Genomic DNA, 25,529 nt, shown 5'->3' with positions numbered 1-25,529 from the left:
CTGAAGTGATGTTGTGAAATGAGCAAATGAAAAAAAAAAAAGAATGAATGAATGACTATTCCATTCCAATTCCGGCTCCTTTCTGTTTCCCTGACATGTCCGTAGCCTGCCCAACCCCAAACACACACAATCTGAGAGCGAAACTATTGGAGCTGCAGCTTATCTGGGGCAGTAGCTGGGATCTGTCTGTCCTGGAGCTTCCCTCTCAGGAGGGTAGCCCACAAGCAGTGCCCATGCCCTGAGAGTCCTTGCTGCTGAATATCCGGAAAAGGAGGATCCCTACTGGTCATGGACAGACAGCTGCACCGCAGCGACCATCAGCAATTAATTTTCCAAATCTGAATGGAAAATGTTTACGCTTCTCCCATGAAAATAACACCCTGGCCTCTTTTCTGATTAAAAACTTTATTTTCAGAAGCAGAACTGTTTTTAACACAAAGTTCAAGGAAGCAGTCTGTCCAAAAAGCCCAAATTCCACCTAAGTGGCTGCCTCTAGACTAACTCCCTTTCAAAGGCTCTAGAACTTTCAAGCAGGGTTTAGAAACTAAGCATCCTGGATTCCTACCCCCGAAGCCCCATCTTTAGAGCTCTCTTCCTGGGGTTTGGACGACTGCCACTCCAAGCTCAGACTTGGTGTCCCAACTTCTCTCCCTTCTACACCTTTACGACAGTTCTATTTCCACAGGAAAGAGACAGCCCGATCTGCCTTCTGAAGAGGACGTTTCCATGGGAAACAAGAGAGGAAGGGGCTCTGGCAAGCAGTGAAGGCGCCTTCATAGGCAGCAAAGCCGCTCCACCTCCTCCTCACAGTCGTAGAATTTTTCAAATAGCTCAGGAGAAGTGCTGTTGCATTCAAACCACCTCCTCAAGGTGCCCAGGGCCCGGAGGGCATCAGCTTTGGTGGGCAGGGACTCAAAGGCACCCTCTCTGTCCCCCTTCTCGTCTTCAGTGCCTGTCTCCTCCTTACATACTCCAGACCTTGGCTCCTCACCCTCCAGGTCCACAAAGCGGGAAAACTCCTCCAGGCTCAGCCCGCCGGGGACTGGTGGCATCTCAGAGGCTTTGTGCGAGGACGGGGGCGTTTTGCCGGGAGCCAGCCCTTCTTGAATGAAGCTGCTGAAAATGAGCTGAGGAGGCACCTTGGCCCAGGCGGCAGACGCCACGTGCAGGGCGTCCAGCACGGTGATGCCTGCCCCGGCCTCGGCCAGCGAGGTGCCATCCCTCTCGCTTTGGATGGCAGCCAGTTTGCCCAACAGCCGGTGTCGGTAATGGGCCTTAAAGGCCCGGACCACTGAGCTGGGCAGGGGAGGCGTGGTGCTAGAGGCGGCCAGAGGCAAGAGCTTCACGTGGTAGAGCCCAGGCAGGCCTGCCAGCTCCTCCACCACTCGGGCAGCCAGCAGCAAAGCCACCTGTCGGCCCTGCTGTCCCATGTCCCGGTCAAACTGTGCCAACCACTCTAACCAGGGGATGCCCAGGTCCGGGTGGTAGGAGGCAGGCAGAGCCTCACTGCGGATCCCAAAGAAGCATCTCGGGGCAGCCTGGAGCCCACCCAGCAGTACACGCCGCTTCTCGGTGCCCCTGCTGTTGGCACACAGCAGCACCTGTATTTGATCACATGCACCAAAGCTGCCGGGCACTGCCCGATACAGCAAGGGCAATTCAGCACAGCCAAACACGTCCTCTGGAGAGAAGTCTTTTAGGGAAAGAGGCAGCTGAGCCTGGGATGTGAGCCCCGGGGGAGGTGGCTCAGGGGGGAATGAAGGCGCAAGAACATGGCGGGCCCCAAAGCCGACGTTGTTTCGGCGTTTCCAGCGGACCAGCCAGCCGATGCTGGGCACGAAGTCCTGGCCCATGATATCGGCCAGCTCCTTGGCTTTGTGGAGCAGCATGGGCCCCGTCACGTCCCAGGCCTTGGCCCGGGCAATGTGGTACCAGCAGAGCAGAGCCTCGTCGATCCCGCTGTACTTGGACTCCCGCTTGCGCTTGCGCTCTCGGTTGGCTGTGCCGCTGCACCAGTCCGCCAGCAGCTTCTCCTTATTCTTGCAGATGCGCGAGATCTGGGGCTGGGAAACCTGGAAGCGCCGGGCCACCTCCGACTGGGACATCTTGGACTCATCCAGGAGTTCCAGCACCTGGATCTTCTCGGCCAGGGACAGGGCGTGAAGCTTCTTCTTGCTGCTCAGCTCCATGGCCTCTCTGGGGCACCTGTGCGGGGAGGAAAGATTGAGCGGGTAGAGTAATCTGAGGCCGGAAGAGCTAGGAAAGGAGCGCAGGAGGGAAAAGAGATTAGATGAGGACTTGCGCAGGCACCGGGTGAGACTGGACCCGCCGAAAGAGGAAGTGGCTAGGCCGAGTGGAAGCCGGCTGGCCCCGTCCCCAGGATGCCAGGGCAGAGCTGGGGAGGGGGCGTCTCTCCACTCAGAAGGACAGGCGAGTCTGGGCTGGGGTCTGGCCTCACTCGGGAAGAAGGATGAAAAGTGCAGGGGACAGCTGCAGAGATAACAAAGGCGTACGGACAGGCGAGGGCCTGGGACTGGGGCCGAGGGGGCAGGTGTGGGGCTACGGGGCTGCGGGGGAGGAGCCCCCGGGAGGGACTGGGAGGCGGCTTGGGCTGGATTCAGATGACGCCGCTGAGGGGCGGGAGGTGGGTGGATGCACACAGAGTTGAGGTGACAGGTGTACAGACGACAAAGGGGACAGAGGGTGTCTGAAGGAGCGAGGCTAATTTGGTGCCGGGTCCTGAGAGGGAGGCTAGGCGACGGTCAGTCCTGAGGGGAGCGAGAGGGCAGGGCCGAGGGCGCGGGTGCACGAGCGACAAAGGGCGGGAGGCCTGAGGAGGCTGCGGGCAGCGGAGGGGCGGGGTGTCCCCGCGGGGAGGGTGGTGGCCTGGGAGGGTCCCAGGGCGCGGGAACGAACGCCCGGACCCAGGCAGGCCGGCAGCCGGACTCCGTGCCCTGGCCGGTCACTCCCCCTCGACCCGGAGTATGTCGGCGGGGCGGCCCCAGGCGCCCGCCCGCCCGGCCTCCCGCTCCGCACCCACCTCAGGCGCTGGTCCCGCGGCTCCAGCCCCTGCCCCCAGCCCGGCTCCCGAGCCCCTGTCCGGGCGGCGACAGCAGAACAGGGGAGGGATGGGCGCCACGACCCCGAGGGCAGAGCGGACCGAGGGCCTGCGCAGACGGCGGGCGGGCGGGCGCGCGCACAGCAGAGTCCCGTGCGCGCCGCCCGCGCCGGGCTCTCTCCCGGCTGCGAAGTCCGCGGTGCGGCCCCTCTGCACCCACCCGCTGCAGCCCCGCCCCACCCCAAGCAGATTGGTCCTCAGTGGCGCCCCGTCCCTCCCCTGGCTAAGTTTCATTGGACGTTGCGGAAGTGGCGGTTCGTCGAGCCCCTCTGGGGGCGGGGCTTCTAGCGCGGAGGGGCGGGAGGCGGAGCCAGGAACCAGCAGGACTCCCCTGGGCGCCTCCAGCAGCCGCCGACCCCGAGGGCCCGACGAGCCCTGTAGGTGGTGTGGTGACCGCCGAGCTGACTTGGCGTCCCAAAGCCTCCCTGGCTGTGACCCTAGGCCGCATCGGCTTCTTCGTCTACCAAGCAGGGCTAACAGCCCTCACGGAATTGTTTTGGGAAAACGATGAAAGGAGAAAATGGACGCAAGCTTTAAGCCACACAAAAGCTGGTTACCATGGACAGCGCTGGCTCGAGTCTGTCGGCCACGGAAACACTGCATCCTTGGGCCAGTAATGATTTAGGACGAGTATTTTATTAGATTTGGTACAAGATTCAAGTTCTTAAACTCAAGATCTGGCATCGTTCCCTTCCCTGCTAACCTTCAGTCCCGAATTAAACGCAGACGTCTTGACCCGCAGCCCAGCTGCTCTCCAGCCTCGCTGCTCCCTCCGCTCACAGCTCCGCATCCTCTGCCTTCCTCACAGGCTTCCGTCCGCACCCCCGTCCTACCGGCTGACACTGTCCAACTCTCCAAGACCCATCTCAAATCCTACCTCCCGCAAACCCTTCCTAAATTTCCTCACCTAGGCCTGCTACAGCGTTCTTATTTTCCACATTTCTTTTCTGGCTCTCGGACTACTCAGCTGCCAAAGCGCATCCACTGCTGTACTCCCTCTCCGCCTGGCCTACTTCAGTGGAAAAGCATGAGGACGGGCTGCGCTCTGCTCCTCACACAATCCCCAGCCCAGAGCACCCTGCTTATTTATTGAACATAACAGTGCAGGCCGGCCTAGGCTTCCCATAGGCAAGGATGACTTTCAGAATGTTCTAGAAAAAAGGATACTTCAGGGGGCCCATAACTGCTTGATTCAAATCTTTCCTTTAAAAACATAAAAACAACAGTTGGACTTCTAAAACACACACTGAAGACATACGCGCTGCCACGTAAGCTCTCCACATGTTCACTATGCCTTCCGGGAAACTGTGTGCACATCAACGTGCCCTGGGAAAGGCTGCAGGGCTGCACTGCGGGCAGTTCAGATCCTAGAGCACTTGCTCTGGCCTGGGAGCGCTGCAGGCAACTGAAGCCACACAGACCCTGCTCCTGCAAGAACTTTTGTGTGTGTCCCATGGTGATGTCATTAGTTTGCTTATTAATTATATTTATATAAACTTCTGGTCCTGTTTTAAATGTCTGAGATTGCAAGGTCAACTGTTATAAACCTGTCATCACTTCCATCTATGTATCCAAGACTAGGAGAATTCTCCAAATCAACTGAAACACAAAAATAGATGTTAAAGTTGATTTTAACCCAAATTTTGTATTGATCAAAACAGCTTCATTGTTCTTTATAACAAAGAATTGTTATAAACTTGAATTTATGTAACAAAACAAAATAACCAATTTTATATTCGCTTTACATATTGGGGTTCCACAAAAAAATTTTAATTTGGGGGGAAAAAAGCTGTATTTCAAAACATTAAAAATAAAAAAACCACCATCATGGAAATCTTAGGATGAAATGGCCTTCTTAATGGAGAGAGGCAGGAGATAAACCATCCAGCAGAGGGCTCTGTGTAAAAACATTTATTTTTACTAATGTTTAGAATACAGGAACTAAAGAAAGAAAAAAAAAAGACACCTCAACTCCAAAGCGACAGTGAGTTAGGGCCTGCCCGCGGCCAAGGGGGAAGGCTACTCCAGGGTGTCCTGGCATGGACTGTCCCCCCACTACTTAATGTCAGTGCCACTAAGCAGAAAACTTGAGGAATCAGGGTGTGAAGACCTTACCAGCTGCTAGCGAGCGTGCAAGGGAAGAAAGGGATGTCTATGTGGCTTCCCCATGAGCTGAGAGCCAGGATACACGGGGCAGGTGGCAGAGGCTCCCAATTCAGTTAAGAGCAGGAGGCTGAATGCCCAGGTCCAGGAAGAACAAAAAGGGGATTTTGGAGGTAGGCTTTTTTGTCGTGTTAAAAAACAGGCACATTATCCATCTCCCTGTGGCCCCCGAGCTGCTGGCCTGGCCCCCTGATCCTTCCCCTCTCCCCACAAAACCAAAAGGAGTAGGAAGGGAGGCAGAAGATGAGAAATTCCAAGGGTGGGGAATGCTTCAGTCACTGGAGACTGCCCATAAGAGCCAGGAGATCAATGGGAATAACAAGGTGAAGCTACTGTTCCCCCTGGGGTGGGGTGGAGTGGGACAGGGCAGAACCAGGAGGGTGACCGAGAACATCCTGACTCCAGAAAAGAACCCTCTGTAGCAGGAACACAGGGCCGCAGAGAGCCACTCTGGAGGAAAGAGGTGAGGCTATGCGGCACAGGGGCATGAAAAGCTCCTTGTGGACGTGGCCTCAGCTTGCTCGCTCCCAGCTCCCCGGCCTGGCTTGCCTCTAGAGGACAGGAAAACTCTGGAGACCAGAGGGGAGGCAGAACACAGAGAAGTGAGCTGCTCTCCCACTCTTTCTAGGAGGACACTGTTTGAACCCTGTGATCACCAGGGCCTGGGCCCAAGGCAAGCAGAGTGAATGCACTTAATGGAGAGCAGAGAGAAACTGGGCCACACGCACGCCTAGGGGCAGTGTGTTGCACCTTTCTCCCTGAGGGCCTGGGGCCAGAGGTGGTCAGAGCTGCCACCTCAGCTTGCAGCTGCCAAAGGCAGGCTGGCACAACCACCCCAAGGTTCTCTGGACTTGTGAAGGAGAGGGGGAAGAAGGGAAAGATGGGTATGAAATATGAAGTGGAGGAGAGAAACAGCCTTAGATATGTCGGGGAGCAGGTGGGTGGCCACATCAAGAGGAGTTCTGGTTCTGGTAGATGGAAGCTTTCTCTTTCAACAGGTCCAGACACAGGTGGCAGCTCCAACTTCCTGCAGAGAGGCAAAATGGGGTCAGGATGGGTCCCACACAATCCCCACCTGCTTGCAATTCCTCTGCTCTTGATACCCCATCTCTATAGCAGGATCAGCTACAGGTAGGACGAGGGATGCTCTGCAGCAGGAAAGTTCCATGGTTTCCTGAGCTGGGATAAACCTCTAAGTCTTCAAATATTGTGAAATATCCTCCTCTATGGAGATGAAAGAAATAATCATCTAGAGGACTTCAGAATACTGATGCCCAGGCCCTCTTGGCCCTATTAAATCAGAAGTTTTGGGAGTAGGAAGAGGGCCTGGGAAGACAGAAGTTTGTCAAGCACCTCAGTTTTAAGACTTGTGTAGTTTCACTAAAAAACACAAAATAATTGTCCCTTATATGAAAAACAATTGGGTCATTCCTTGTTTATTAATATTGACTATGGCTGAATTCTTCTAATTTTTTTTGAATAAAATTAGTCCTTAATGCCTTGAAATGATAAGCAAAATTATACCTATGCGCATTTGGACATTATTCTAGGGGAAAGGATCCACAGCTTTTATCAGCTCTTCAGAAATAGGTGACTCAAAAATGTAAGTCCTTTCTAACCCAAAGGTCAATACGGTTGGCAAACTTTTCTGTAAAGAGCCAGAATGTTAAATATTTTAGGGTGTGTGAGCCACATACAGTCTCATGCATTTTTTTTTTAACTCCATTTTTTTTTTTCTGAGACAAGAGTTTCCGCTCTGTTGCTCAGGCTGGAGTGCAGCAGTGTGATCTCAGCTTACTCTAACCTCTGCCTCCCAGATTCAAGCAATTCTCTTGCCTCAGCCTCTATAGTAGCTGAGATTACAAGCACACAGCACCACGCCCAGCTAATTTCTGTATTTTTAGTAAAGATGGGGTTTTGCCATGCTGCCCAGGCTGGTCTTGAACCCCTGGGCTCAAGAGATCCCAAAGTGCTGGGATTACAGACGCGAGCCACAGTGCACAGCCAGTTTTTACATTTTTAAGGGGATTTTCTTCAGGCTAGACGCAGTGGTTCACACCTGTAATCCCAGCACTTTGGGAAGCTGAGGTGGGTGGATCACTTGAGCCCAGGAGTTCGAGACCAGCCTGGGCACCATGGCAAAACCCTGTCTCTACTAAAAATACAAAAATTAGCCAGGTGTGGTGGCATGCCTGTAGTCCCAGGTACTCAGGAGGCTGAGGTGGGAGGATTACCAGATTACCTGAGCCCGGGGAAGCGGAGGTTGCAGTGAGCTGAGATCATGCCACTCCACTCCAACATGGGCAACAGAACAAGACACTGTCTCAAAAAGAAAAAAAAAAAAAAAGACAAAGAAAAAGAAAAGAGAAAAGAAAAGAAAAGAAAATAGCTTGCAAGCTATTTAAGCTGGCTGTGGCTGGATGTGGTCCATAGGTTTTAGCTTGTAGCTTGCTGACCCTGACCTAGAACATCTGATACTTCTAGGGGTTGCCCCTCAGCTGCCTTAACACTACAGTAAGGACACTCGGGCCTGCAGCTCTCCACTACCTTGATGTCCCACAGAACTTTAATAGGAAAGCCATTCTGTAACATAGATCATCTGTTTGATGGTTTAAAAAAACAAAACAAAACAAAACAAAACATAAACATGCGACTTCTCCCCAAAGCAGATTCATAAACTGGGCCTGACAGAAGCTGAGTACTCCCCTACAGCTGCTAAAGGACTCTTAGACATTGTCAGGGGCCTCATTCTCTAGAGGGGTGACAGCAGTTTGACCGATATGTTAAAGGACTCTTAGACGTTGTCAGTGGCCTCATTCTCTAGAGGGGTGACAGCAGTTTGACCGATATGTTACAAGTCAGCTTACATCACACAATGAAACACTTTCTCTTGCCTGTAATGCTGGCCCACATCCATTGTGCACAGTAACAGCTCCTGGGCATTTGTGTTCTGAGTAAGCTACTGAATTTCTGTTGGCTTTTTTTTTTTTTCTTTGAGATGGAGTCTCGCTCTGTTGCCCAGGCTGGAGTGCAGTGGCGTGATCTCGGTTCACTGCAAGCTCCGCTTCCCGGGTTCACGCCATTCTCCTGCCTCAGCCTCCTGAGTAGCTGGGACTACAGGCGCCCGCCACCACACCCGGCTAATTTTTTTGTATTTTTAGTAGAGACGGGGTTTCACCGTGTTAGCCAGGATGGTCTCAATCTCCTGACCTCGTGATGTGCCCGCCTCGGCCTCCCAAAGTGCTGGGATTACAGGCTTGAGCCACCGCGCCCAGCTGCTACTCAATTTCTGTACAGGAGGTGTTTATGTACAGAAATCCAGCTGGAAGGGACTTGTGGAGATGCAACCAATTCTTGGTGCCACGACTGGTTTCAGTGAATAGCTTTAATAAACTTGGACCATTATTACAGTAAGTTATGGGAGAAGCAGACTGACCCATTCAGGCTCCAAAGTCAAGTCCCTTCCCAGTTCAGAAGGGGAAGGGATAGGAAATAAATGCTCAAATCTATCAAATTTCAAGAGTTGACTGCAGAAGCTTCACATCAGATAATCTACCACTTGAGTTTTCTGGACTGGTTGGAAGAAAATAAATCATTCCTTCTGGGTGACCGATCTCGGCTCAGCATCTGCTTTCTTCCGGGCTGTTGATTTTCTGTTGTAAATGTAGCTGATAATGTGCAAACACTAAACCCTTTAAGTTGAAATGTTAGGAAGGCATTCTAAACTGAGCCAAGGCAAGGTGCTTTACTCCCTAATTTGGAAGAATATATAAGTGATAACATAAAGAACATAGAACTCAGTATTTTCCAAGTAACTAATAAAGTAATTGTTCTGAGTAAAAGATCTGGGTAACTTACCTTCAGGGGGCTCAGACATGGACGGGGTGAGACAGTACATGTGGTAGCCACGATCGCAGTCATCACAGAAGAGCAACTGGTCCTGAAGTAGGCAAGAGGGAAGAGGATGGGGACTGAATAACTGATGTGCCTCAGGCCACTACAGGACACTGCTATTTCCAAGAGGGGTAGGTAGCAGGTAAGAACAGATGTGAGAATCTTATGTGGGAAACCATGCTGCCCCTCTCCACCGCAGATCCAGTCACTGTCATCTCTCACTTGGGTCCTTTCAGAGCTCCTAATTGATCAAATCACCTCCACTTTTTTTTTTTTTTTTCCTAAAGCCCAAACTCTATGGTATATTTTTTTGAGACAGGGTATTGCTGTCACTCAGGCTGGAGTGCAGTGGTGCAATCACGGCTCACTGCAGCCTTGACCTCCTGGGCCCAAGTGATCCTCCTACCTCAGCCTCTCAAGTAGCTGGGACTATAGGCACACACCACCACACCTAGCTAATTTTTCAATGTTTTTGGAGAGACAAGATCTCCTTACGTTGCCCAGGCTGGTCCTGAATTCCCAGGCTCAAGCAATCCTCCCACCTCAGCCTCCCAAAGTGCTTGGATTACAGGTGTGAGACGCCATGCCCAGTGACTATTTCTTTTTGAGACAAGGTCTTGCTTTGTTGCCCAGGCTAGAGTGCAGTGGTGTGATCATGGCTCACTGCAGCCTCAAACTCCTGGGTTCAAGCAATCCTCCCACCTCAGTCTGCCAAGTAGCTGGGACTAACGTGTGTGCCACCACACCTGGCTAAGTTTTTATTTTTTTTGTGGAGACAGGATCTCCCTATGTTGCTCAGGCTGGTCTTGAATTCCTGGGCTCAAGTGATCCTCCCGCCTCAGCCTCTCAAGTGTTAGGATTACAGGCATGAGCCTCCATCCTTGTCCCTACAGTCTACCCTCCACACAGCACCCAAAGTCATCTTTTTAAAATAGAAGACAAGGGCCAAGCACGGTGGCTCACACCTGTAATACCAGCATTTTGGGAGGCTGAGGCAGGTGGATCACCTGAGGTCAGGAGTTCAAAACTAGCTTGGCCAACATGGTGAAACCCTGTCTCTACTGAAAATTACCCAGGCGTGGTGGCGGGCGCCTGTAATCCCAGCTACCTGGGAGGCTGAGACAGGAGAATTGCTTGAACCTGGGAGGCAGAGGTTGCAGTGAGCCGAGATTGCGCCATTGTACTCCAGCCTGGGTGACAAGAGTAAAACTCCATCTTGAAATAAATAAATAAATATAAAATAAAATATAAGACAAGGCCAGACATGGTGGGTTCATGCCTGTAATCCCAGCACTTTGAGAGGCCAAGGTGGGAGGACTGCTTGAGCTCAGGAGTTTGAGACCAGCTCAGCAATATGGCAAGACCCTGTCTCTACCAAAAATATAAAAAAGTAGCCAGACATGGTGGTGTGCATCTGTGGTCCCAGCTACCCGGGAGGCTGAGGTGGGAGGATTGTACTGCTTGAGCCTGAAGGGAGAGGTTTTAGTGAGCTAAGATCGCGTCACTGCACTCCAGCCTAGGTGACAGAGAGACTCTGTCTCAAAATAAATAAATAAATACATAAAGAATAAATAAATAGCTGGGTGCAGTGGCTCACACCTATAATCCCAGCACTTTGGGAGGCTGAGGCAGGCGGATCACCGGAGGTCAGGAGTTCGATACCAGCCTGGCAAACATGGAGAAACCCCATCTCTACTAAAAATACAAAATTAGCTGGGTGTGGTGGCACGTGTCTGTAATCCCAGCTACTTGGGAGGCTGAGGCAGGAGAATCGCTTGAACCCAGGAGGCAGAGGTTGCAGTGAGCCGAGATTGTGCCACTGTACTCCAGCCTGGGCGACAGAGCAAGACTCCATCTCAAAAAAAAAAAAAAGTAAATAAATAAATACATAAATAACCATGTCACTTCCCGATTAAAACCCTTCAACAGTGTCCTGTTGTACCTAGAATAAAACCCGAGGCCCCAGAGATCTGGCAGTGCTTGCCTCTCTCATCTCATTGCCCGCCATACTCTCCCATGCCCTGTCATCTGGCTTGTCCAACATATGGCCTTGGCGCTGGCTGCTCCTTTCCTGGGATTCCTCTACCTCCAAATCTTGACTGGCTCCTTGGTATCACCAAAATTTCAACACCAGCATCACCCTCCCAGAAGAGCCATACCTGACCATCAAAATAGATCACTTATGCAATTATTCTCTGCCACAGTACTGATTTCGTTTTTTTCATGGCACATTATACAAATCTCATTTACATCCTTGCTTATTGTTGTTCCTGTAAGAATGTAAATCTCATGAGGCAGGGACCTTGTTTGTCTTTAGCATCTTTAGTGACTAGAACAGTGTCTGACATAAAATCAGCACTCAATATATATCTGGCAACAAATCAGAGTTCTGACTGAGATGCTAGGGAGGGGCGTGTGGCATGTGGGAGGGATCCTGCTCCCTTTTTAAAAGAAAGCTCACTTTAGAGGGAACTGTGCAAACAGCAGTAAAAGCCCAGAAGGAGCCATGCTGAGGAGGGGGCGGGATACACACGTCATTCTCGGAGGTGCCGCAGATGTTGCAACATTTGCACTCGATGCACTGCCAGCGGTATGTCTTCACTGCCGCCATCATCACGGGGGTAAACTGGAGGCAAGATGGATGCCCTGTAGTGGGGGAGGTGAGTGAGACAGACAGTCGGAAACGCGGGGGGAAGAGAGGAGCTCCTGCCTGTGGCTACATCTTCTCTTGGTTAGGAAAAGCGAGGTGGGCTGGTTATGACAGCCCTAGAGGCCAGCAAGCCAAGAGCCCCTTGGGGACTGGGCAAAGCAGCAGCCTTCACGGGAGGCAGTACCTGAGCGGCCACAGTCAGAACAGGACACCAGCTCCTCGGGTTGTCCCGTCTTCTTGTTAATCTTTGAGTCCCCCAGGCAGAAGTCACAGTAGTTGTTGGGCAAGGCCAATCCATCAGGACCCTTTTTGGCTACAGAGAGAAAGAGTTTTGATGACACCCATGGGGGTCCCTGAGCCACTCAACACCCATGCAAGGAGTGGTTTTCATAACCAGGCCAACTTCTGCTTGCCCACCACTTCTGACACCTCAGCTTACATTTCTGCTCCTCAGACCTCTGGGAAACAGGAGTGGGTGGTTGAGAGTCTTCCTTGTCCTCACCCTCCTCCTCAGCCAAGTGGGAGTGGGCATAGTGGTAACTGAGGCCTGGTCGGTTCTTGTAACGTTTTCCACAAACTGAGTGGGAAGAAGATTGCAGAGAAAGGTGTTAGGATACAAGAGTGCCATGTCCCCATCCCTGCAAGCTGTGGGGGCTCCACCTGAGGCAGAGGGCAACCATCCCTTCCCCTAGCAGCTCCACTCTGGGACAGGCCTTGAGTGACGGCCACTTCCCCTCAGCCAGGAGCATCAGGCCGTGGGGCTCTCTAGCTTTTGGGGCTCTTTTCCCTCCTGAACTCCAACCCCATGGTCACCACTGCTCTTCCATGTTGACTTTTGGGGGGCTTAGCCCTTGCCCCATCACCAGTTAGTTGCTCTGGGATATACTAACAGTCTGGGACGCTCCAGGTCAGGAAAGGGAAGGATATTCCTATATCTTTGGGGTGGCAGGAAGGGGGAAAAGTGGATAAGACTCCAAACTTTTTTACCCCTCAGTAAATGTGGGAGGCTCATGCTACCCCACACACACCATGGAGCCCATCTCCCCTGAATGTGGGTAAACAAGCAGGGGATGGGTTTCTTGGGGATAGCCTATCAATGAAGCCAGTTGGGCAGTTGGTCCCCAAAGAAATTCAAGCACACTCCCACGTAATTGCCCTGTCCAGGCCTGCCAATCAGCAAGGAAAGCAGATCCCCATGAGGCATTTTGTCATCTTGAGAAGTAACACCAAGAAGGGCAAGGGGGCCAGCAGGAAAGGAGTGGGGAGAGAGGATGGCAGGAGGAGGTGGTGGGGCAGTGGGGAACATGAGCTGACCACCAGGTGCCTGGTCTGGGAAGGGAGCGGAAGGGTCTGATTGTAATGGGCTCCTGATAATGCTTCTGAAGCCACCCCATGCACTGGGCCGAGCAGCTCTAGGAGCAGGTTTGTGGGAGACAAGCAGTGGTAAAGGCAGCCTCCAGGACTTTGAGGAGTAGAGCACAGCAGAAATTCCACTGCTCCTACCCCCATGCCATTCCAGAGATTTTAAAGCTAGCATCCCAGGAAATGAGAAAGGCAGGAGGAACAAGGGAAGAGGGAAAAAGGGAAAGGAAAACCACAAGTCTGAAAAGTTGAGAGAGCTACCTCTCTGGGGCGCTTTCGAGGTATGCTTTTGTTTGAAACTATCTGAAAGACAGAAAGAAAAGTCATGAGAAGAAGGCCTTGATACACTTGAGACAGGAGCAGCAGCAGCAGGAAAGTGGAGCAAACGAGAGAGAAACCCCAGCGGCGATGGTGCTCCCAGGGTAGAGGGACAGAAGTGGGGCAAGGCAGACAGAAAGAAAAAGAGAACAGACGTTGAAAAACTCAGTGTCAGACCCCTGGGGCCCTGGCTTAACTGAGGCCAGGAGACCTGCAGGCCATCTGTTGAGAGGCCAACCCTGCCTGCTGTGGCCTCCACAAGCAACCCCACCCCAGAGGATGGCAGAAATCTTTCCCAGAGCATGCAGGTCCCACCCGTCATATAGCAGGGACCCAGGCCTCCCAGGGGTCTCAGACGGAAGCAGTCAGCAGGCAGGACAAGAGCCCAGGTTTGTTTTAATACTCTGGGCAAAAACACAACCCTCCCTCCTCTCATATCCTGAGCAGGAGCTGGGTCCAAGGCAAGGTCTACCCACCCACTTGTGAGGCACTCACTGTCACAGGCATAGGGCTTATCCCGGTCCTCCAGGATGGAAGCATCCAGCTTCTTACGGGCACTGCCCACACCCTTACCCTGCCAAGAAGAGCAAAGAGACACCCTTATTTTGGTAGCTGGGCCTGAGGAGTTAGACTCTTTTGGAAGTGGCTGCTAATCTCACTTGAAATAAAATAAGGAATTCCCTAGGCCACCCTGTCCCAAGATGCAGGCAGCACGCTGGCCCCTCACCTTGGATTTCCCCTTTCCCCGACGCTTGGGAGTATCTTCTTCATAGTCTTCATCATCGAGGTCATCCAGGAAGTCATCTGGTTCTAGGATCCGCTGAGTGGACAGGAGGGTTAGCATGGGTAGAAATATGTGCATCCAAAAGCTCCCCTATGATGAGACTGGCCAAGGCCACCCAGAACCTCCTCTGTGACGTGGTCCCACCCACACCAGCCTCATTCCTCACCAACGCCTTTCAAGCATGCTATAATCCTGCTCCTGCTCCCTTCCATACTTTGGGATATCTTTCCCCTGTGCTTCACGTTATTTCCTTAGCCTGAAATGCTTTCCCCACCATGCCACATGGCCAAATCAAATAGCATGCTTCCAAAAGGTTGCCCTGATGCCACAAGCAGCCATGCCCTCTCCTGCCTCTGATTGGCCACCCTGGGAGCACATTATTGGTGGTTCTGTCCTGACACTTGCCTCCTAGTTTAAATTAAAATGTTGTTGCTTATTTGTGTGACCTTGTGGGAAGTTTTTTTTTTTTTTTTTTTTTTGAGACAGAGTTTCGCTCTTGTTGCCCAGGCTGGAGTGCAATGGCGCAATACTGGCTTACCGCAACCTCCGTCTCCTGGGTTCAAGCGATCCTCCTGCCTCAGCCTCCCAAGTAGCTGGAATTACAGGCATGCGCCACCACACCTGATTAATTTTGGATTTTTAGTAGAGATGGGGTTTCTTCATGTTGGTCAGGCTGGTCTCGAACTCCCGACCTCAGGTGATCCAACTGCCTCGGCCTCCCAAAGTGCTGGGATTACAGGCGTGAGCCACCGTGGCCGGCCATGGGAAGTTTTTTTTTTTTTTTTTTTTGAGATGGAGTCTCGTTCTGTCACCTAGGCTGGAGTGCAGTGGCGCAATCTCGGCTCACTGCAAGCTCTGCCTCCCGGGTTTGCGCCTGAGTAGCTGGGACTGCAGGTGCCCGCCACCACGCCTGGCTAATTTTTTTGTATTTTTAGGAGAGACGGGGTTTCACCATGTTAGCCAGGATGGTCTCGATCTCCTGACCTTGAGATCCGCCTGCCTCGGCCTCCCAAAGTGCTGGGATTACAGGCGTGAGCTACCGTGCCCGACCCATGGGAAGTTTTTAAACTGCTTTGTTTCAGCCTCTGTGTGAAATGGGGAACACAGGACCTACCCCATAAGGTTGTACAGACTAAAGGAGAAAGGGCATGAAAAGGCACTAACCCAATGCTGGCATATTTATAGCTGTTATTTTTACATGTATTCTTATCTTCTCTGTTGGCAGAGAATAAGTGTGCTTCACTGTGTAACCTCAGGGACCAAAAAACTGTGACACAAACTTTTGTGATAAAAGAGTAAAGCACTTAGGGATAAAAGTTTGTTTCCCTCCCTTCCCAGACAGGGTCTCCCTCTGTTACCCAGGCTGGAGTGCAGAGGCATAAGCAGAGCTACAGCTTCAATCTCCTGGGCTCAAGCAATCCTCCCACCTCAGCCTCCTGAGTAGCTGGGACTGCAGGCGTGTGCCACCATGCCCAGCTAATTTTTTATTTTTATTTTTAGTAGAGACAAGGTCCTGCTATGTTGCCTAGACTGAAAAGTTTTTGAAGTTTCCTCTCAAATAGTTTAGCAAAGACAGATAAGGCAAATGTGGCAAAATGTGGAATTGATAAATCTAGGTAAAGAGTATGTGGTATTTCATTGTACTACTCTTGCACCTTCTGGTTTTAATTTTTTTTTTTGTTGCCCAGGCTGGAGTGCAGTGGCATGATCATGACTCATTGCAGTCTCGAACTCATAGGCTCAAGTGATTCTCCCACCTCGGCTTCCCTAGTAGCTGGGACAACAGGCGCATGCCGCTATGCCTGGCTATTTTTTTTTATTATTATTTTTTGTAGAGATGGGGTCTCACTTTGTTGCCCAGGCTGGTCTCGAACTCCTGGACTTGAGCAATCCTCCTGCCTTGGCCTCCCAAAGTGCTGGGATTACAGGCATGAGCCACTGCACCTGGCCTATTTTAATTTTTTTAATGAAAATTATATATGTGTATAATAATAACCTTCTGTGATAAAAGTGAATGAATGAGAGTCTATAGTTAGAAGCAACAGAGAAGCCAGTCAGTACCTGACAATAATCAGGGACTGAAGTAAGAACAGAACTGCAGGGGCCTGCTTCCTGGACTCCAGCTTCTGTTTCAGTTCTAGAAACTAGGTGGCCCCCAGTGAAGAGGAGGCTGATTTCCATCAAAGCTCCCTTAGCCACAGGGATAATCCTGTACCTTTCGTGCTCGACTGTTGGTCACAGGAAACTCGCCCAGGCTGTCATCATCAACTCGGGGATCCGGGGCACCTCGCTTCTCCAGGGGGTCAGTGCGCAACAGAGCCTCTAAACTACTGCCATCCTGAGAGATCAGCCCCTCCTTCTTCAGGGTCTGGTCTGTGTCTGCAAGCAAGGTCAGGATAAAGCAAGGCTCAGAAGGGCTGAAAGCAGACTGCTGTAAGTCCACATAATGCTGGGGCTTACCAAAGGTCTGTCACTATCTTTTGTTCTCTGCACGCCCAGGAATTAAGACACCCTAGTTCACTTGGCACCATAACTTATCTGTTTACCTGTCTCCCCTTCTAGACTGAGGTCCTTAAAGGAAAGAATCACATCATATTCATTTGAGTATATTTGGGATCTAGTACTGGGCCTGGTATATCACAGTGATTAGCAGGCTCTCACCATGCAGCAGGCCACGCCTCTGCTCAGGAAGTATGTGCCTTACCTGGCTTAATAGATGGGAAGGAAAGTCGTGGATCCTCAGGGGGATGGGCTCGCCGCTTTTTCCGCCAGCGCCGGGCAGGGTAGGAGTACAGCTGTCCGGAGGCCAATCCTGTGGCAGGAAGAAAGATAGAAGTCAGGCCCTAACCCAGTATTAGAAAATAATACCAAACACTTTCTAATTAAGTAGGCCCCCCTTTGAGTTCTAGAGCAAGGGAGAAATTCTGACAGTGAGGGCCTAGGGGGTTAGGTGGAATAGTCTGTGGAAAAGAAAAATAGATATATAAGCTTCGGGGCCTTGGCTAACACATAGTTCTCCAGACACACAATGGCCTCAGCAGGGCAGAAAACAAAGATGCTGCTATCAAACATCTGCTTCATCCTCCCTGGGTTTCTAATCACAGGAAGACCATATTCATCCATAGGTGGAAGGCAGTAGGGAAAACCCTATCAACTGTCTCATCACCTAAGATGAGGAGGCTTCTTCCTCCTTATGCTCCTGAGTCCCCTTCTCCCAAGTCTGGACCCTCACCTGGACCCCGGTGTCGCTTTTCCATCCAGATGTAACAATTGCTCTGGGCTACTCCGGTCTGTGAGTCCAAGAAAGGCAGGCGCACGCTGCGCTCAGCACAGAGGCGAGCATTGTAATTGTGGCACTGCTCCATGGCATCTTTGTAGTACTGCTCCCCAAGGCTGCAGGGAAGATAGAAATCAGGCGTGTATGTTGGAGCAGGGGGCATAGGGTGCTGAGCTATTCCTCTCCCCTGCCATCTGCTTCTCTAGAAGGCTCAAGGGACTGGGAGGCTGTCTCTTCCGTTCTATTTGCCTCCACTTCTGCCTCATGGGACACGAAGCCCCTTTTCTAGGCCATCATGAGGAATTACTTTACAAATAAATTACCATCAGGAACACATGATTTCATCATATGTCTAATCAGACTTAAGTTTAACCCCCAAAGAGGTGAAAGAATGTTCACTCCACATGTCTCACAAGCCCAGCCCTGTGCTAGTTAAGATGCTATTTCTCTTAACCCTTATGAGGCTAAGAAGCAGATGACAGTCCCTCCTAAGTTCCTACTTATTCCCTCTTTCCTACAATCACCTCCCAAATAAACTACATGCTCCCACATCCTTGCCCCAAGGTCTGCTCCAGAGGGAAAGAGTTCAAAGTCTAGGGGACTTATTAAAATGTATTTAGCAAACTATGGTAAATCCATACAATCAAATTCTACTTAGCCATAAGAAGGAAGCTCTTCACATACTGATATTAAACAATTTCAAGTTAACTAGGGACAAAAAGCAAAGCAAGGTACACTGCTGAGAAGTGTCAAATAAAACTATCATTTATGTAACAAAATGGAAAAGAAACTGCAGGTCAGCGGGGAGAAAAAGTGGGTGACTAGGCCACTTCCTTCCATATGCCTTTTTATATCTTTTGAATTTTGAACTAGGTTTTTAATCAACTAATTAATTTTACATTTATGGAAAATGTCTACAAGTACCTGAAGTTCCTTGAAGCTTTTATTGAGCACCATCACTCATAAGAAACTTGTTTGCTCTAAGGCCCATCTTAGGGTTCTTCTCCATTCTCACAAAATAAAATTATATAGGAAAAAATCTTCTTGGTCTCAAAAGACTCAATTTGAAATCTGAATCAAGGGTAAACCTTTAAGTGGAAAACTGCACAGTGCCAGGAGTTATCTGGTTCTAAGAAGCGTGTATATAGAACCTATCTTGTTCTCATCTTGCAGGGTTTAACAAGGACTTTGGTAATGGAGGTTAACAAACTCGATCTTATATTCAATCAATCTTGTGTTTTTGTTTTTTTTAAGAGACAAGGTCTCACTATGTTGCCCAAGCTGGACACAAACTCCTGGCTCAAGTGATCCTCCTGCCTTAGCCTCCCAAGTATCTGGGAATAGAGGCATGTGTCACAGTACCTGGCGTCAATCAATCTTAAACCAAGGGCAGAATTGATTTATTTCTCATAGTATCCCTAATACTCATGACGATGTCTGAGATACAGTCAGACTTGACTTGAGAGTAAAAAGACCTGGCTTGCCTGCAAGTCACCACATGAACATGGACATTCAGTCAGCCCAGGTGGACCTTGGTTACTCTTCTATAGATTGAGGAGGTTGGACCAAATGAGCTTTGACATATCAGCATTTTACAAGAAACAGCCTGGGGATGAGACAGCAAACAGATTAAGTCTCTGTGGTTTCTGTCCGTAACTCGGGCTACACCAACAAACCCTGCTCTAGAATGTGACAGGGTCCTTCAGTGAGCAGCCACAATAGACCACTGCATAACTTAGCATGTGCCCAGCAAGTAAAAAAGACACATACCACACACAGAGACGGCAATGCCACAAATATAGCCTGGCGTGATTCAATGAGCTGTAATGACTGTAATCTGAGGTAGGCACGAATCTCACGTTGGAGAGCAGAATGGAGAAGGCAGCCTTGCCTCTGTGGGCTCGCCTTTAGGAGGCAGCCACGTCTTCACCACACAGAATAAAATTGGATAAACAAGGTTGAGTGCGGCAGCTCCTTTGTTTCTGCTGATGGGAATTGATACGGACACTGGAAGTCAAATGGAAGGCAGGGCCAGGCTGGCGAGTGCTGCAAAGTCAGAGCAAGGAGGCTGGAAACAGTTTTGAGGGGAATGAGAGATGTTCTGTCAGGGCTCTTGTGAGCTACGTAAGGCAGGCAAACAGTCTTGGGGGTAAAAGGGCTGGGAATGAAACACTGAAGTGTGGGGGGAGAATCTCATGAAGAGAGAACAAGACAGCATGACAGTGAGCTCTTAAGAACTTAAGGGAGGCCGGGCACAGTAGCTCATGCTTATAATCCCAGCACTTTGGGAGGCCAAGGCTGGTGGATCTCTTGAGACCAAGAGTTAGAGACCAGCTTGGGCAACATAGTGAGATCCCATCTCTACAAAACGTTAAAAAATAAAAATAAAAAAGGCCTGGCGCAGTGGCTCACGCCTGTAATCCCAGCACTTTGGGAGACTGAGGTGGACGGATCACCTGAGGTCAGGAGTTCGAGACCAGCCTCAACATGGAGAAACCCTGTCTCTACTAAAAATACAAAATTAGCCGGGCGTGGTGGTACATGCCCATAATCCCAGCTACGGGGGAGGCTGAGGCAGAAGAATTGCTTGAACCTGGGAGGCGGAGGTTGCGGTGAGCTGAGATCGCGCCATTGCACTCCAGCCTGGGCAACAAGAGCGAAACTCTGTCTCAAAAAAAATAACATTAAAAAAAACAAAACAAACAAACAAAAAAACCATCAGCTAGGCTTGGTGATGCATGCCTGTGGTTCCACGTAGCCCCTGGGGCGGATGAGGTAGGGGAATCATTTGAGCCTAGGAAGTTGAGGGTGCAGTAAACCAAGGTTATACCACTGCACTTCAGCCTGGGGGACAGAGGGAGGCTCTGTCTCTTAAAACAAAAAAAAGCAATAACAAAAACTTAAGGCTCCGATACCAAGAAATGTCAAGTTAACATTAACATTGTTCTCCACATATATATATATATATATATATATATATATATATATATATTTTTTTTTTTTTTGAGATAGGGTCTTGCTTTGCCGCCCAGGTTGGAATGCAGTGGTGCAATCTCGGCTCACTGCAGCTTCTGCCTACTGCAGCTTCTGCCTCCCGGATTCCAACGATTCTCTTGCCTCAGGCTCCCGAGTGGCATGCGCCACCACGCCCAGCTAATTTTTGTATTCTTAGTAGAGACAGGGTTTCACCATGTTGGCCAAGCTGGTCTCGAACTCCTGACCTCATGATCCGCCCACCTCGGCCTCCCAAAGTTCTGGGATTACAGGCGTAAGCCACCGGGCCCTGCCTCTAGATTTTGCCTAGAAAGTTTCAAAACCAATCAGCAGCTACAGCTATACTATTATTTTACTTTCCTAGTAAGAACGCTTAAAGACTTTCTCTCTTTTTTTGAGACGGAGTCTCGCTCTGTCGCCTGGGCTGGAGTGCAGTGGTGTGATCTCTCCTGGGTTCAAGCGATTCTTCTGCCTCAGCCTCCTGAGTAGCTGGGACTACAGGTGCACGCCACCATGCCCAGCTAATTTTTGTATTTTTACTAGAGACGGGTTTCACCACCTTGGCCAGGCTGGTCTCAAACTCCTGACCTTGTGATCCGCCCGCCTCAGCCTCCCAAAGTGCTGGGATTACAGGCATGAGCCACCGTGCCCGGCTTCTTTTTTTTTTTTTTTTTTTTTTTGAGATGGAGTCTTGCTCTGTTGCCAGGCTGGAGTGCAGTGGTGCGATCTTGGCTCACTGCAACCTCTGCCTCCTGGATTCAAGTGATTCCCTTCCCTCAGCATCCTGAGTAGCTGGGATTACAAACACACGCCACCATGCCCAGCTAATTTTTGTATTTTTGGTAGAGTGGGGTTTCGCCATGTTGGCCAGGATGGTATCAATCTCCTGACCTTGTGATCTGCCCGCCTCGGACTCCCAAAGTGCTGGGATTACAGGCATGAGCCACCGCGCCCAACAGCCTCTTTCTTTTTTTTAAGAAAGAGTCTTAAAAGTGTCACTCAGGCTGGAGGGCAGTGGTGTGATATCAGCTCACTTCAACCTCTGCCTCCTGGGTTCAGGCGATTCTTGTGCCTCAGCCTCTCAAGTAGCTGGGACTACAGGTGTGCGCCACCACACCTAACTAATTTTTATAGTTTTAGTAGAGATGAGGTTTCACCATGTTGGCCAGGCTGGTCTCGAACTCCTGACCTCAAGCGATCTGCCTGCCTCAACCTCCCAAAGTGTTGGGATTATAGGCGTAAGCCACTGCACCCAGCCAAGACTTTCATTTCTGACATCACATTCGGAAGGGATAGAAATTTACAAATAAGAAAATTCTTTTCCCAGGACAAGATGCAAGTCATACAAGATGAGGGGCCGGGCGTGGTGGCTCACGCCTATAATCCCAGCACTTTGGGAGGCCGAGGCGGGTGAACTCCTGAGGTCAGGAGTTCAAGACCAGCCTGGCCAACATGGTGAAACCCCATCTCTACTAAAAACACAAAAATTAGCCAGGTGTGGTGGTGGGCACCTGTAATCTCAGCTACCCGGGAGGCTGAAGCAGGAGACCTGCTGGAACCTGGGAGGCGGAGGTTGCAGTGAGCCAAGATCGTGCCACTGCATTCCAGCCTGGGCCGACAACAGTGAGACTCTGTCTAAAAAAATAAAAAAAAAAAGAAAAGATGAGCTAGTGGTCCTGACCTGAATGTACTCAATGTATAACATCAGCTGTCAGAAGACTAGGCACACTATAATCAAGAGAAGTGCCATATCTCCAAATGAACTGGAAGAATGGAAGCCCCTTCTTAAAGGGATAATTCTGCGGGAGTACGTATTAATTGTGATCTGAGGCCCTGTGCAGCTAGAAATGAGGAGGAGAGAGTTGGTTTCTCATTACTGGCATTCAGGAATCAGTGGCTGGTGATGCTCACAATCTCCACAGTTTTTCAAAGAGAAACAAGATGTCACGCTCTGTTTAAATGGGCAACCCCTCACTTATGACACAACTTGAAAGCACTGGCAACCCTATTTCTCTGAGGAAAATCTTCCAACACGAAGAACCTCACTACGTTTAACTCTCAAAACCTAGGCAAGTCTGATACTCCCCCAGTACAATGAGAATCTTTCTTTTTATTTTTGGAGAAACCTGTGTAAAACATCCCCTTACAATGGGATGAGGGAAGTCAACAAAGACGCAGGGAAACAAAGAAAGAACATCTGAGTCAGGAAGGATAACTGGATAAATGGTAGATCAACAGTGTCATTTCTAAATTGAGAAAAATGTCAGCCTGAAGAAAGAGCTGGGGAAACTGGAGTGGGCAGATCAGAGAGAAAGACAATAGTGTTGGGAGGAGGGGTGGCTGAAAGAGACAGCAGAATAGAGCAGAAAGCAACTTAAAAAAAAAAAAAAACCACAAGAGGAGGAAAGGCACTTAGCTTAATGGAAGTGGGAAAGCATTCTCAAAGAAAAGGCTTCAGGCAGGAGGGAGAAGCAACTTACTCTTTAAAAAGGCTCTTAGGAAAAGTGGGGCTCAGGCCACGACAAAGACAGATGAGAAGCTGTGAGTCCCTTAGAAGTTACCGAACCTTTACCTCGTCATCCAGTCAAAATGCAAAAACCCTGACTGGACAGCTAGACACCACTCAATTTTCCCACCCTTGCACCAAGCCCAACATACCCATTAAAAGAAGCTCTATTCGCCCACCGTGCATTAACGCAATCTAAAACTCATTCTGATTCTTCTGTAGGAATAAATCAAGTCCCAAAGCATCTTTAACTCACAGGAAGCAGTTCATAGGCCAGCGTCCATGGCCCCAACAGCTATTAACTTTAACTGTGCTTGAAATCTGACCAGCACAATGGTATCGTATAATAGGAAGAATGCCCACCTAGATGCCCCTTTAGGCTAAGCTGTCCTGAACGGCTTCGGTCCAGTTGCAGGTTTTTGATGGCTGCTACTGGACGGGGCCAAGGCCCACTCCCCTGAAGTTCCTTCCCTTCTGGATCCGCTCCTCGACAAATTCTTCCCAAGAATATTTGTAGTCTTAGGTACCTGCCACCCAAGATCCTCCCAAACATCACGGGGCTGCCTGGAACTGAAACAGCCAGCCCCGCAGTGCACTCCGCAGGGGCCGCCGAGCCTGTCGCTGCAGCGGACGGGACGGGACGGGACGGGGCGGGGTGGGCGGCGGGCCAGCCGTAGGGCCGCCCGGGCCTCGGCCCCGCTCCTCCGGACTGAGGCGTCTCGGGAGAGGACCGGGACGGTGAGTCTCGCGTGCAGGCAGGGCGCCATGCTCTGGAAACCGTCAGCCCCGAGGAACGCTGAGGCCACACAGCCCCGCAGGGATGCCGCCCGTCGGGGCTCCAGTGTGCCCCCATCAGGGCCTCCACAAGTTTCCAAAGAAGCGCAACGTCTTCTCCGGAGTCTCCTGTTGCCCTCCCCACCAGGAGTCGCAACATGGCCTTCCCGGGGATGTCCCTCTCTCCGCCTAGTCCCTTTCCCCACCGCCCCCTACTCCCAGGCCCTTTACAAAACCTGCCGCCCTAGGAGAGAAAGAAACGACCACTCACAGTTTCACTACATTCTCCACCACAGCCGCCATCTTCCCTGCTCCTCTGCCTCGGGCCGAGAGGCCCCCACAGTCCGCAGCGCGCAGGCGCCGGGACCGCACCGGGGTACCAGGTTCCTTGCCCTCTGCGCAGGCGCCGTCCGGGCGCGCGCACTAGAGCGAGCACTGAAGAAAGAGCTTTACGCCTGTTCGCGGCGGCCGGGTAGGAAATGCGTGGACCCCACGGGAGCCCGACGCGCAGGCGCAACCGGAGATTGGCATGCATCCCGGAGCTCCGGTTCGAGGCTTGCCTCTAATATTTAGAGGAGCAGGAGCCGGGGCCGGGCGCGGTGGCTCACGCCTGTAATCCCAGCACTTTGGGAGGCCGAGGCGGGCGGATCACGAGGTCAGGACATGGAGACCATCCTGGCTAACACGGTGAAACCCCGTCTCTACTAAAAATACAAAAAATTAGCCGGGTGTGGTGGCGGGCGCCTGTAGTCCCTGCTACTGGGGAGGCTGAGGCAGGAGAATGGCGTGAACCCGGGAGGCGGAGTTTGCAGTGAGCCGAGATCGCGCCACTGCACTCCAGCCTGGGCGACAGAGCGAGACTCCTTCTCAAAAAATAAATAAATAAATAAATAAAGGAAAAAAAGAAAAAAAAAAAAGATTAGCTGGGCATGGTGGTGCATGCCTGTAATCCCAGCTACTAGGGAGGCTGAGGTGGGAGGATCACTTGAGCCCAGGAGTTTGAGACTCCAGTGAGCCACTGGAGCCACATCACTGCACTCCAGCCTGGGCAACAGAGCGAGGCTCCATCTCAAGAAAAAAAAAAAATATATATATATATATATACACACACACACACATATATATACACACATATGTATATACACATATATACATATATACACATATATACATATATACACATATATACATATATACACATATATACATACATATATACACATATATACATATGTATATATATACATACATATATACACATATATACATATGTATATATATACATATGTATATATATATAAATATAATCACTAAAGCTGAAAATACACATACCCTATGACCCAGCAAAGTCCACTCCTGGATATACACACAAGAAAGCTGTACAAGAAGCTGAGTGCAATGCCTCATGCCTGTAATCCCAGCTACTTGAGAGGGTGAGGTGGGAGAATCACTTGAGCCCAGGGGTTCAAGACCAGCCTGGGCAACATAGCAAGATCCTGTCTCTTAAAAAAAAAAAAAAAAAAACAGGCCAGGAGCATTGGTTCACGCTTGTAATACCAGCACTTTGGGAGGCCACGGTGGGTGGATCACGAGGTCAGGAGATCGAGACCATCCTGGCTAACATGGTGAAACCCCATCTCTACTAAAAATACAAAAACAAAATTAGCCGGGCATGGTGGCGGACGCCTG

General features: G+C 50.5%; 2 protein-coding genes across 6 annotated transcripts; both read right to left on the bottom strand.

The window, feature by feature from the left end:
- Positions 1–388: 388 nt before the first annotated feature.
- TIGD3 (tigger transposable element derived 3) lies at positions 389–3,925 on the bottom strand. 2 transcript variants are annotated; one of them, XM_009423388.4, is made up of 2 exons: positions 3,822–3,925; positions 389–2,205 (listed from the first exon to the last, which is right to left on the bottom strand). In XM_009423388.4, exon 2 carries the CDS (start codon positions 2,187–2,189, stop codon positions 774–776), a length of 1,416 nt encoding a protein of 471 aa, XP_009421663.1. In that variant the 5' UTR covers positions 2,190–2,205; positions 3,822–3,925; the 3' UTR covers positions 389–773. The 2 variants fall into 2 exon arrangements, with proteins under 2 accessions (XP_009421663.1, NP_001230772.1); NM_001243843.1 differs by lacking the exon at positions 3,822–3,925 and adding an exon at positions 3,041–3,187 and having other exon boundaries at positions 422–2,205.
- A 1,089-nt stretch (positions 3,926–5,014) lies between these two features.
- Positions 5,015–24,355, bottom strand: DPF2 (double PHD fingers 2). Of its 4 annotated transcripts, none has more exons than XM_009423385.3 (12): positions 24,112–24,355; positions 17,522–17,682; positions 16,994–17,101; positions 16,505–16,668; positions 14,233–14,325; positions 14,001–14,079; positions 13,449–13,490; positions 12,265–12,402; positions 12,010–12,138; positions 11,637–11,821; positions 9,140–9,221; positions 5,015–6,308 (listed from the first exon to the last, which is right to left on the bottom strand). In XM_009423385.3, exons 1-12 carry the CDS (start codon positions 24,141–24,143, stop codon positions 6,232–6,234), a joined length of 1,290 nt encoding a protein of 429 aa, XP_009421660.1. In that variant the 5' UTR covers positions 24,144–24,355; the 3' UTR covers positions 5,015–6,231.
- Positions 24,356–25,529: the final 1,174 nt, after the last annotated feature.

Source organism: Pan troglodytes, chromosome 9 (assembly GCF_028858775.2).
Source record: "Pan troglodytes isolate AG18354 chromosome 9, NHGRI_mPanTro3-v2.0_pri, whole genome shotgun sequence".
Taxonomy (NCBI): Eukaryota; Metazoa; Chordata; class Mammalia; order Primates; family Hominidae; genus Pan; species Pan troglodytes.
The sequence above is the reverse complement of the archived record's forward strand: the minus strand, read 5'-3'. Positions and strand labels throughout refer to the sequence as shown.